Here is a 12,076-nt window from a genome sequence, read left to right as displayed (position 1 = left end):
GGTGCCCAGCTGTATCAACTGCACTGCCACCACACATTTCTAACCTCCCCTCAGCTTGAAACCTGTCAAAAAGTTCCATGTTTGGAATTGGGCATCTAACAAGTACCCATCAGGGAGAGAGACCTTAGCACCCTTTTGACAAAGGAGTCATGTTGGTTAAATTTTCCATTTTTTTTTTTTAATAGACTTTTGAGGTCATATTAGCTGGTCACTTTTTTTTCCTTAAGACCATTTGTGTGCTTTGCTTTTGCTTACCATTCATGTTCTTATATATGTTCTAATATGTTAGGGTGATAAAAGCAGAAGCTTTTGCCACCTGGTGGGAGGAGGACAAAGTGCTTCATTTGACATGTACAGTAGTGTGGGCTTTTTAAATGTCAATATTGCAGAGGATCAACTTAATCGTGGTAGCCAATATCATGATCGCGATTAAAATTCGATTAACTCTGCAGACATTAAAACCCCTTTTAAGCTTTCTTGTAATATTTGTTATTCTAAGGCATATTAATTTAGGTAGGAATGAATATGACGTCAACGAAGGCCCAGGGTTGAAACACACGGCTTGCCACTGGATATGAATACATCTAATATAATGCTTTTTAATGTTTCGACAGAAACATTGCATTTCTCTTTTCAAATTGAGGGCAAATTGATTGAAACTTTTGCTATAGTCTCTCCTTTGTAAAACATTGCATGCCTTTATTCTGTTCAATTTTATAGGGATACACGCTGTCGTTAGTGAGGCAATTTTCCATCAGTTGAGCTAGAAGTCTTTTTAATTCAAAACGTCTTGGTCTTGGTTTGGTTTACCTATGTAAATGGTTGTCTGGTTTTGGGTGTACTCCCCTTCTCATTGGAAACCTAAGAGACCATTCTTTTATTCATTTTTGTATAGATTGAACATTTAGGTTGGAAAAAATATCTTTAGCAACTGTTGAAGGTGAAAAAGATGGCTTTTTTTTTGTAACGTGTGTTTTCTGCCTTTACGTGGATTATTCATACAAATGTCTGCGTTCACGTCATTCAATGTGCAATAAAGCATTTGCCTGTGCAATTTTGAAGTCGAGCTCGATCACACTTGATGCAGTAATTGCAAGCACATGATTCAGAACTAAATAGTCTTTTTTTTTTTTTTACTTTAAGATCTATCAAGTCTGTTGCAGTCATTTTTCACACCAAAAACTTCAAAGTGAGAATAATAATGGATGTATCAGTTATCAACAACAAATGTTGCTGGAGCGGCTACATAACATTTTTCATTGATATTTTTTTTTCGTCAGCCCTTTTGGGAAGCAATCTGTAGTGGAACTGTAATGTCAAACATCCCTGAACTCCTATCTTCAGATCGCTGTCAAGCACATGATTTGAGCACAAAACCACGAAAGGCAAAACCGCAGGCAAACAAACATCAAAGACCTGTTTGTGTGTTTTGTATTTTTGTAAGCCTTTTTTTGTGTTTGCCTTTTTTTTTTCCCCCCTGCGGAACACATCAACACTTCTAAAAGGGAACTCCGACCATAATGGCAAAGGGATCTCATTATAGGCAGTATTCACTGACGTCATGGTATGACATAAACTTATCAGCACCCTTGTATTGGACTAGCTTACTTTCTCATTGTTCCTCATGTATTCGACTTTACACCGAATGTTCTTTTGTAATGGGAAATATTGTATTCGTCTAACTCTAACAATATTTCTATAGGGAAGACGTATGTGAATGGTTTACAATGTCCTTGGAGTGTCCTTTGACTACAATTTTAAAATTTGAGGCGCCAGGAGAGGAAAATAGAGGTCTTAAGGTGGTTTATTTACCAGTGCTCTTGTTTGCCTGTGTCCCTGCGTCCCAGGCGCACAAATTTTGATGCGGACGCATACTTTCAAATCAACATTGTTTTTGGACATTACAATATTAATATTTGTCCATCTACTTTTTTATTCGACAAAACTTTACGACTTATGCACCTTTTTGACAACTTCGTCTGCGATGTTTGTTTTGATTTTGCGGGGGAAAAAAAACTGTCAATTGAGAAAAAAAACAACAGAGCTTTGTTTATATGAATGCTGTTAATGCTGTGAGCCTTATGGTCATAAGCTAATGATGATCAAGTAGATGAGAACTAAATTATTGTCATGAGCATGACCATGGAGTGACTTTAAAAAAAATCATCCCAACGATGTTCTTTTCATAGATTACTTGATATCCTACGTTTTATTTTGAAGCTCTGTCTAGTTTCCTTTACAACCGTTTGCATCGCCTGATACAATTGCTGGGGCACATGCAACAATACTGATCCGCAGCGCACCCGTAAAAATATCATCAGTAAAAACAAATTCACCTTATAGTGCACATGCCACATACTACTTAGTATAGTAATTCATTACTACCGTATTCACTCCACATAAACAATATGCACATGGGGAATTTATATAGTAATTTATGCACGTGTAGCTTATAAGCGTAAGCGAGCGAGGGAGCAGCAGGGAATGAGAGCCACTGCAAAAAGTCTGTAAGTTCAGCCCACAAGATGTTATAAATATTATTTTGAATTGACTTAAAGTGTAACTCCGCGATGGATTTCTGAAAGTTCACCCACAGCAGGGATAAAACCGCTAGGAATGTGGGAGGTAAATGAAGTCCTAGCTAGCTAGGCAACATAAGTCTGCCTTAAGTTAATGCTAAGATAGGTAGCCATAGTTCTTCTTTCAAGCTAACCATATTTGCTGTACGAGCTGTCAAGAGAATTTTCAGTGAGTTCCATGGCTTTATTGGTCCGGACCACTTGGGAATAGATACAAGTTTGACACCCCTGCTCTGGATGGTGCAGCGGTTCTCAAATGGTCCCCAACATTTTTCCCTATCATCAAGTTGAGGGCCAAATTTTTTAAACCTATCAAATTTATTTCACAGAAATATTGCACAGTGAAAAAAAGATTCTGGGCTCTGTTTGATTTGGTTTTTTTAATCCCCCACCTTCTAAAAATCAATTTTTAGTCCCAAAACAAAGTAAACTCTGCAGTTTTTGGCTCAGTGACAAGTCAAATAATACACAATTGGTAACAATGAGTCAGAAAGTAAAGAAGCAAAAACGAAACGCTTCAGAAGTTCGAGGCGGAACAGAACAAACATGTAGAAACTAAACAAAAAAACCCTTGTCTTTTCTACCAAATGGACTTTTATATCAGTGGTTGCTATATGAAGAAGATGACGTCAGATGCAACATATAAGTTGATTCTATTTTGATAAATTCTACTGTGCCATTTGTTAATATTTGTTGTTGGTTTTTGCCCACGTCTTATAAATACAGTTTGAACGTAAGACTTACTTTGTCCTTTTTATTTCACAATTTCTGGGACCCCAAACATTTCTGTTGGGACCCATAGTTTTTTAGTATTGTGTGTCCCAAGTACCCGACTATTTGAAGAAGTAAAATGAGCATTGTTTACCTTTAAATGGTCAGAAGGCACTTTGGTGTACTTTGTCGTTTGGAAATATTTCCAATGCATCCTTTCGTCCCATGTGTTTCCTCTATGGTCAATCAGTTCCTTTGTTCATTTTCATTTGCGGTGTCTAAAAAAAGAGATACCCTAAAGAAGCTTCTTTTGACATACTTTTTTGCCCTATTGCTGCATCCTATAACCGCTCGAATGTGTAACATTGTGAAATGATTGAATGAAGGTAATGCTATAGAACCACAAATTCTCTGCAGCGTTTATGTTTGTTCACTGGCCTGAAAATGTTTTTTGACCCAGAAAAAGTCACTGGCAGGGTCCCATAACATCACATGAATAGACAATATAAAATAGCTAATAATTCCTTGCAAGTTACAAAAAGTATGTTTTCGACATCATTTGATACACAGCGGTGACCATGTTTCCTGATACAACCTTTTGACTTCCATTCTGATACTGATCAGGCAGCCTGAAGAGTACTGTCTGAGACAGCTATCCATCCAATATGATATCAGTAGTTTGAAATAATAGAAAAGACTTGATCATGTGCACTACTTCGCAGCTCCCCATACTGTGCCCTCAATCCATTGCAGATTTTTCTTTAATTAGAAAAAGAAAAAAAAAAGCTATATTGCGGAGAGATGTGCTGTGAAGGTTTCTTGCATGCCAGATTAATTAGGTAACCATAAATGCACTTGCCATGGACGCTCCTCGGACATTGAACTACTGCAGTACACATATTTACTTAAATCTTATATTATTAAACTTCATACAGTAACTGTACTGTTATCCCTTCCCATCCATTTAGCTGTAGTCTTGACGGAGAGCCGCAGAGTCTGTAGCTGACCAAACATGATAACAATCAAGAGTTTACACCTGAAATTCCAAGTTATTAAAAAAGAAGTCTAGGTAAGAGATTTCCAACGCTCCGGCGAAGCCTCTTTCCTCCTCTCGCTTGTGTCTATCTAACAGCGTGTGTGTTTTACGATTGAGACCGGCACTCCTCTCTTGGTCTACCTAACAGTGGGAATTACAATACCTGCCCTTCATTGGTCGATGGCGTGCCGGGAGCCAATCACCTGTCTTGTAGGACACTCACACATGCTTTCAGGAGGTAGATGGGTACTCCAACAAGATATGTGACGCTACTTTGCGGTTTTTCACTTATCGCGGGGGTTTTCGGTCCCCACTAACCATGAAAATCAAGGGATTACTGTCATCCCTGTGATCCAAAAAAGAATGAAAGTCAGTAGGAGGTTTGACAAAATATGACACATTTATCGGCAGGAACAGCAGAAATGAAGTCTGCAATGGACTGCTTGTATGTAGATGTTAAATGGACTTTCTTTTATATAGTGCTGGGTTCATTGTCTTGTTCAAGGACATTTCAATATGATCACGCAAGTCAGGGATTTTAACCTGCTACCTCTCAATTGGGAGATGACCACTCTACTACTGAGCCACGCTACCCCATGTGAGTGATAATATCAAAGATTTTTGATTGGACCGATATAATCTGATACTGTTAGCTGTTTTTGGACAAATATTAGTATCACACCCTTGGATACACCCTATGCAATGCGTTCTGGGATGATATGGTTTCAATTCACATAGCAGGCCTCTTACATGCTAAGCAAAACAATTGCGGATTTACTACTGGCATCAGTGAAAAATCATCAAAAAGCACACTTTGGGTGATGTAACTTCAGATTGAGTTGAATATAGAAGGATCAGCGTGTGACTCAGTGTTGAATTGGAAAGAAGAAATGCTCAAACTTCATTACAATGTGTTGACTTCGAACAGTCTCTTTGTGTTGCTTACATCTTTATTCACTTTGCTTACCTCACTAAGTTAACATGTCTTTCATAGATAAGACATCAGCATTGTGACGTCCTTGAGTAACATTGGGGTAAATAACAGGAGGGAAAATGCTGCCTTTTCCAAAAACAGAGGGCAAGGTTCACAGTAAACCAAACACAAAGCGTGTGCCGGGGGGGGGGGTTGACTCCCCCATAAGTGAGATGAGTGCATGCTGCACAGTGCTCTCATATACAGTCCTGTCTGCTGCCCTACCTGGAGTAAATGGCACTGTCACGGCACACTGGACTCCACCTGCCTGACATGTTCAAAAGTGGCCTGAAGACCATGGGGAGTGAGTATATTAATAATCCACGATCATTTGTGCTATGCAATCATGATTGTTTAGTCCTTCTAAGCCTAATATTTTTTTCCTGGAATCGTAGTTGCTTTTAAAGTCTTCTCCTCCAGCCCATCAACCTAGAAAATGGTGACGCACTGTATTTGGACATTTTAGTGCAGCTTGAAATAGGGAGTGTAGGATCTTATTTTAGCCTTCTCACCCACGTGAAGAAATATTTTCAAATGTGTGTTTTTGTTTTTTTTTTTTTTAAACTCAGGTCTTGTATTGACTTTCCTCAAAGTCCTCTGGCCACGTAGCGATTTTGACACAAACCAGTTCCAGCTGGTGTATTTGCGCAAATAGTGTTCAGGATGATGTGTACATATTGCAAAGCTGTTTACCACTGATGTCTTATAAAAAAAAAAACAACAGGCTGGATATGTGGATAAAAGCCACATGCTTCACACAAGGACACATGTGCTGCTGATTCATTTTCCAATAGGGAGCAGCTCACTGATTATAATCAGTGTGCTGAGCCAGGCCTGCTTGTGCCTTGTGTCAAGAATGACAAACACGCCATATATATCTTCTCATTGTGTGCTGCAGTGCTTTGCGGCCTTATACACTTGACTGACTTGAACGGTAGCGGGGACGCGTGCTCGCCATCTTTGCGCTGACACGCCAACACAAACCCTGTTTTAATCACTTCAAAGCAAGCAGGCGCCAATAGAGGAGGCAAGTCTTAACTAATGCTACTACTCCCACTCTGCCTTATTTTTGGCTGATCTTTGCATATAATGAGCAGCTCGGCGTGCCTCTTAATCCCCAATGTGAGTTCCAAATATATATGCAAATATTTAAGATTCGTCAGTTCTGTCATTTGTTGTAACACAGTTACGGAAGATGATTAGGGCCAGTCAAAAAAAAAAAAAAGGCTCTCTGAAATTTGAACTTTCTCAGACTTCTGACTTGCCATCTAATTATTTTTAAAGAGACACCTTGTTGAGTCAACTTTGTAAGCACAAGTACTCTTATCGCTAGACCTATTATTGTTGAACTCCACGTTTCCATGAATGTCCACTCTGCGGCACATTATGTTTTGGGGAAAAAAAATCCTCAAAAATAATGATACTGATGATGATATTTTCAAATAACGCCAAGTGTTATCACCTGTACCCCTTAAAATGATAAAGAAAGTAAGTTTGTTTGACTAGCATGAGCATAAATGTGTTTTTGATGAAATTTAAAAAAAAATCTTTCCAGCTTTTTTTTTTCTTCCCTGGGCCTAGTCCTCTTGCATCTTTAATTGTATTGCTGTTTATTAATAAGACATTTGTTTGATTGGTTGATTGGACCTTAGGTTTCATTTCATTTTTGATTCTTTAAAAGCTGAACGTATATAAGACTGAGGCATAGTTGATTCAGGAAATAGCTTATGGAATGTAAATCAATGCATGTCGCTACATATGTTGTGTGCTCATATGCCGTTATTAGTTCATTCAGTTCAAAACAATCCGTGGTGAGATGCAGCCTTCATAAGCTAGCTAATTGCGCAACTGCTGATGTAAACAAAGTTCCTATTTGTCGGGGGAGGGCCAACTTATGCATGATTACGTATCATTTTGGCCCCACCCAGAAATGGTAAAAATAAAATAAAGGTATAGCACCACGAGTGAGGAGTAAATATGTCTTTGCAGCACGTGAGCAATTATTTTCAAACATGTTTATGTCTTTAAATTGTTTGTGGTGTACTTTATCATTAGTCCCCATTATCCTCAAGTTTGCATCCCAACAATTTGGTCATCAAGTGTCGCTTAGATGTGTTTTGCCTTACTGTGTTTTTAATTGATTACTTTAATCCAATGTAGTGGTTTCTAAGCAGTATCGATGTATTTTTTTGTACGAACACCTGTCGTGTTTAAGTGTGGAAGAGGTTGATGTTGTCCTTACGGGGTGCAGAGTGGACAACAGACGCTACTCCATCTGCTGTTGAGGAGATCTTTAATCCTCCACCTTTTCTTAACCTTTCGATCACACACAGACAGCACCGTTTTATATCAAGGTCAAGGCTTCTTTCAACCACCTTAGGAACACCTTTTCACAGACTGGGCTCTTAAAATGCATTAATCACTAAAATAAAATGAATAAAATGTACATCATAGTGGAGGAACAGGCGGTGGTTTTCTGACGGCGAGTTGCTCTTTAGCATAACATGACATATCAGGTTCATCGCTGCTACTGCAAAAAAAAAGAATATTGGGCAAATATTCTAGCGTTAATCTTTTAGTCGCTCATGACGTTTTATTATTTGTAAGATGTGAGAGATATTTTTGGAGGTTCCACTCGTCATAGTTCAACTCCTTGTAAGATATGATACTAAGTCTAGGTGCACACTGCAGGGCTTAATGCTCAATTCCGATTTTTTTGGTGAGGTCATTCACGTTTCCAAATAAACCTGTATGTGATTTGTGCCTGAACGCTACACAGCCAAAAACGATCCCACGTGCATTCAGGACATTGTGACGTCACGGACGGACGGCGTGCTCATCGTGTTTACGGACGTAGCTGGCAACGTTGAAATGGTTGTAGCGGATCCGGCAACAACATTTTCAATCTGTTAAATTTAAAGAGTAAATTAAGGAGGGGAAGGGTGAGGTTTTTTGTCGTGGCATTTTTTCCGGTGCGAGCAACGTCCCGCTTGCGCCAAGCAAGCAGTTCGCTCGCGCCGAGCGAGCTAGAGAAACAGACCGAGACAAAACCCACCTGGCTCTCCCTTCATTGAGTTGTCTTTGCCTCGTCCGCTATTATTGTTTCGGTTTGTCTCCGGCCTTTTTGAGCGCAGAATTTTGACATTTGTTACTTGCGAATTGATTGAATGTGACCTGTCCTTTCAAGCTGAAGATCAGATTTAGTACTACATACCCACGTGGCCTTGGTCGAATGTGGAAAAAAAAAAAAAAAAACAATCTGTGTCTTTCACATTGCCATCAAAAGATCAGCGAAAAGTCGGAAAGGGGCAAAAAAATCGGAATTGGGTCATTTTAGGCTGCAGTGTGAACCTACCCTTATGGGCTGTATTATGTTCGCATTTTCTAGCCCCACTACGCTTTGAAAATGCCTATGTCATTCTAAAAATATATTTATAACCTGATACTATGTTTGTTCTGAGTAAAGAGCTCACTCAGTCTGTCAGGAAGAATTTATTTTTGTTCCTGTCATTCTGTCACCTTGAAAGCTAAATTGAGCAGCTGTTTCCTTGGAGAAAGCATGAGTTCTGAGATGTGAACATGTTTTTTCTTGAACCCCGTTCACTGTTTCTTTCAACACATACACACAAATGATTGCGTTTTATTTGGCTCCCTTCCTCATTTCAGACAGCAGTTGTTTTGCCGTTTGCCGTTATGAAAATCATGTCACTCATACAGTAACCGCTTCTTTCTGAGTTTAAAATGGAATCAGTAAGAAAAGGACAAGGCTAAACAAAATTATTTTTATAATGCCATTCAGAGCAGAAATAGTATTAGATTATTTGTCCCTTTTTTTTTCTTTAGCGATGAAGATGCATCCCTGCTGATTTTGGAAGAGAATTTGTTGTGTGGGAGTGCTCACTTGAAAAATAATTAGGGTTTTATTTGTCCGTGCCAATCCAGCCTGTTTGTTGCCTGTTTGTTTTTATGTGCATGTCCACTGCTTGAAGGGCAGGCGGGTGAAGGTTTTTTTTGGTTTTGTTTTGTTTTGTTTCATACGGTTTTCAACAAAACTTGAAATACATAGTCAGTGCCTTAAATTAGGAATGGTGTTTATTGTCATGGTGAAATATGCTAATTAACCTTACACGATGAGAATTTTTGGGAGTCATTGCAACTGGTGAGTTAAAACAAAAGTGATCAACAATCTTATCTCAAGATGGAGCAATATTTCTTTTTAAATAATGTATGCAATTTACCATCTTGATTGAAATATTTATTTTATTTAAAAGGCAGGAGCCTAAATAAATTAAATGTTGCATTTAAGCAATGCAGATTATAGCCAAATATTTTCATTCTACAGTTTGGCAGTTTTTAACCTTTTAGGTATACTTTGCTCTCTTAACCCAAATTCATCAGACATATTCTCAGTTTATTATTATTATTTTTTTTAAGTGGTACAAAGCAACAAAATCCAGAGGTACACAGACATTGCCAACTAAAGGAAAAAATGTTTTTTACCATGCAACATCTCAATACATCCAGAAATAGCAAAAGTAAATGTACGTAGCTTGTACAGGAACATTCTAGTCATTGTTGTGGGAAGCTAACATGAATCCAACATCATGTAACAATGATAATGTCTTCAATATGGAAGATTTTAATGTGGAAAGTGACTGTGCAGACAGTGCAATAGCGACTTGCAATGTGTGCAAATTGAGCATTCCGCAAGCCACCAGGATAGAGCTGCGTTTTAACACAACTACTTTATTAATCCACCTGAAAAACTTGACGTGCCCTCACAAAAAAATAAAATTGGATTAAAATATTGTTTGGTCTAAACCAGTACTCCACCAGCCATACAGACACACACACACACACACACACACACACACACACACATATATATAAAATTGTGTGTGTGTGTGTGTGTGTGTGTGTATAATCTTTACTACACAGGCAATATAAATAACTTTAAAGCTGTATAATTGTAGACTTAGAATGGGCATCATGTCATCATCTTTGAGTGATACTTAGCCATTTGAGGAACTAACTATTTAAGTATTGTACCACAAAGGAACTCCATTAGCAGACTCTCACAAGGACTACATAATGATGCCACTGGCGTAGAGATAGTTGATGTCATGATACACCATTTTCTACCACCATCCATCCATGCCTACTTGCCAAGATTTCAAGGCACTGTAAAAAAAAGCAGTTCTCTTTGTATGAAAACAGTAAACAAATGTTTTGGCCGTCAGTTTCAACAGACAGCAGTCGACAAGCAGCCTGCTTCATCACCCCAGTGTGTCAAATGTTTTTGTTACCTTTAATGCAAAAACAGTGTCGTAATCTTGAGAATCGCAGAGATATTGTCGGCAAGAACAGAAGTCTGTGTCGGGAGGGATGCATACAGTTAAACAGCTTGTGAAAGTCACAAGTTGAACGGAGGACATTTTTTGTTTTAGCCATAGTGATTTGGGCGATTGGTTCCAAAAACCACCAAAATAATCTACCAATTAATTTTATTCACGGTAGTGTTGAAAAATGATTTATCACAGGTTTTACAAATGTATTCATGCCTACGAGTTCCTTACCCTCACTATTAACAGAAAAGTCTCACAACGAGTCCCTACGTTTTGTAGTACACATTTCACTATCTTGGGAAGGCTTCATGTTTTAAATGAAAACAAAAATCAGCCCTGAGAAATTTAGCAGCTTAACTACTTGGATTTGTTCCATCCAATAGAACAATCGTCTATCCCACAGAAGGGCGCGTGATGTAGAACGTACGCCTGTGTGTCTTTTGCAGCTAGCTAACAGAACTCATAGATAAGGCTCCGATCTATACTTTGACATTGTCTCCCTGAAGCGCTACTGTTTTCCCATTGACATCATTCCCAATAAATTAAGTCATCGGTCAAGTCTGTATGTGGGAGTGGTCTATAAATAGCAGCTAGCTATACAGTGTTAAAAGCTTTCATCTCGGTTTTTCTTTTATTATTTGTGTCATGTGGGATTTTGGTTCATCACGAAAAAGGAAAACAAATGTTGTGCAGAATAGTATGCCGTAGGGATTTGTTATTTGGATGTTTTTTGTTCTGACTGAGGATCTTAAGTGAGTGAGGTTGTGATTAGCAAGACACAGCAGTCATGTGCACCTCCCTTCTCTTTTCTCTAGAAGTGAGCGTTAACGAGCTGTGAATAATACAACCCACAAAGACAAACCCACTCAAATTTAAATGAATGAGTGTTCCTCTGTAAGCCAGTCAGATGGGTCATCAGAAAACAGCTTAAACTTTAGTTCCACTTCCACAAAAGAAGACGCGGTGCAGAAGTGTATGGATTTGACAAGTTATAGGACTTTGCGGCTTGAACTATGCATTTCTTTTTTTCAGTTACCCCTGACCTGCTCCCGGAAACCCCCCTGGTACCTTCCCTGCCAGCACTATCATCGACACGAGCCAGGGGGAAGGCCCGGAGGCGCAGCGGAAGCGACGGTGCTGCCAGGAGTTCGGCATCAAGCGCAGCCCCGAGGCCGGGCCCCGGCAGAGGCGGCATGGAGGTGGGCATGCGGGTAGTTCGTGGCACGGACTGGAAATGGGGAAACCAGGATGATGGCGAGGGCCACGTGGGGACCGTGGTGGAGATCGGGCGTCAGGGCAGCACCACCACACCGGACAAGACGGTGGTCGTTCAATGGGACAGCGGAACAAGGACAAACTACCGCACTGGCTACCAGTCTGCCTACGACTTGCTGCTGTATGACAATGCTCAAATTGGTAAGCGCTTCTGTTG

At 39.4% G+C, this 12,076-nt stretch overlaps 1 protein-coding gene across 2 annotated transcripts in view; it reads left to right on the top strand.

Moving 5' to 3' along the window:
- Positions 1-12,076, top strand: part of mib2 (MIB E3 ubiquitin protein ligase 2) — a 49,924-nt gene that overhangs the window by 8,177 nt on the left and 29,671 nt on the right. Inside the window, exons 1-2 of one of the 2 annotated variants that reach the window (XM_088409028.1) lie at positions 5,514-5,603; positions 11,677-12,060. In XM_088409028.1, coding sequence (XP_088265154.1) covers positions 5,534-5,603; positions 11,677-12,060 — 454 coding nt within the window. In that variant the 5' untranslated portion in view covers positions 5,514-5,533. Of the gene's footprint in view, positions 1-5,513; positions 5,604-11,676; positions 12,061-12,076 lie in introns of those variants that run through there. The other variant, XM_088409029.1, reaches the window with a different exon arrangement.

Source organism: Hippichthys cyanospilos, chromosome 2, assembly GCF_059441005.1.
Source record: "Hippichthys cyanospilos isolate Australia breed blue-spotted pipefish chromosome 2, RoL_Hcya_1.0, whole genome shotgun sequence".
In the NCBI taxonomy this organism is placed as follows: Eukaryota; Metazoa; Chordata; class Actinopteri; order Syngnathiformes; family Syngnathidae; genus Hippichthys; species Hippichthys cyanospilos.
Note: the sequence above shows the minus strand (reverse complement) of the source record. Positions and strands in the feature narration are given on the sequence as shown.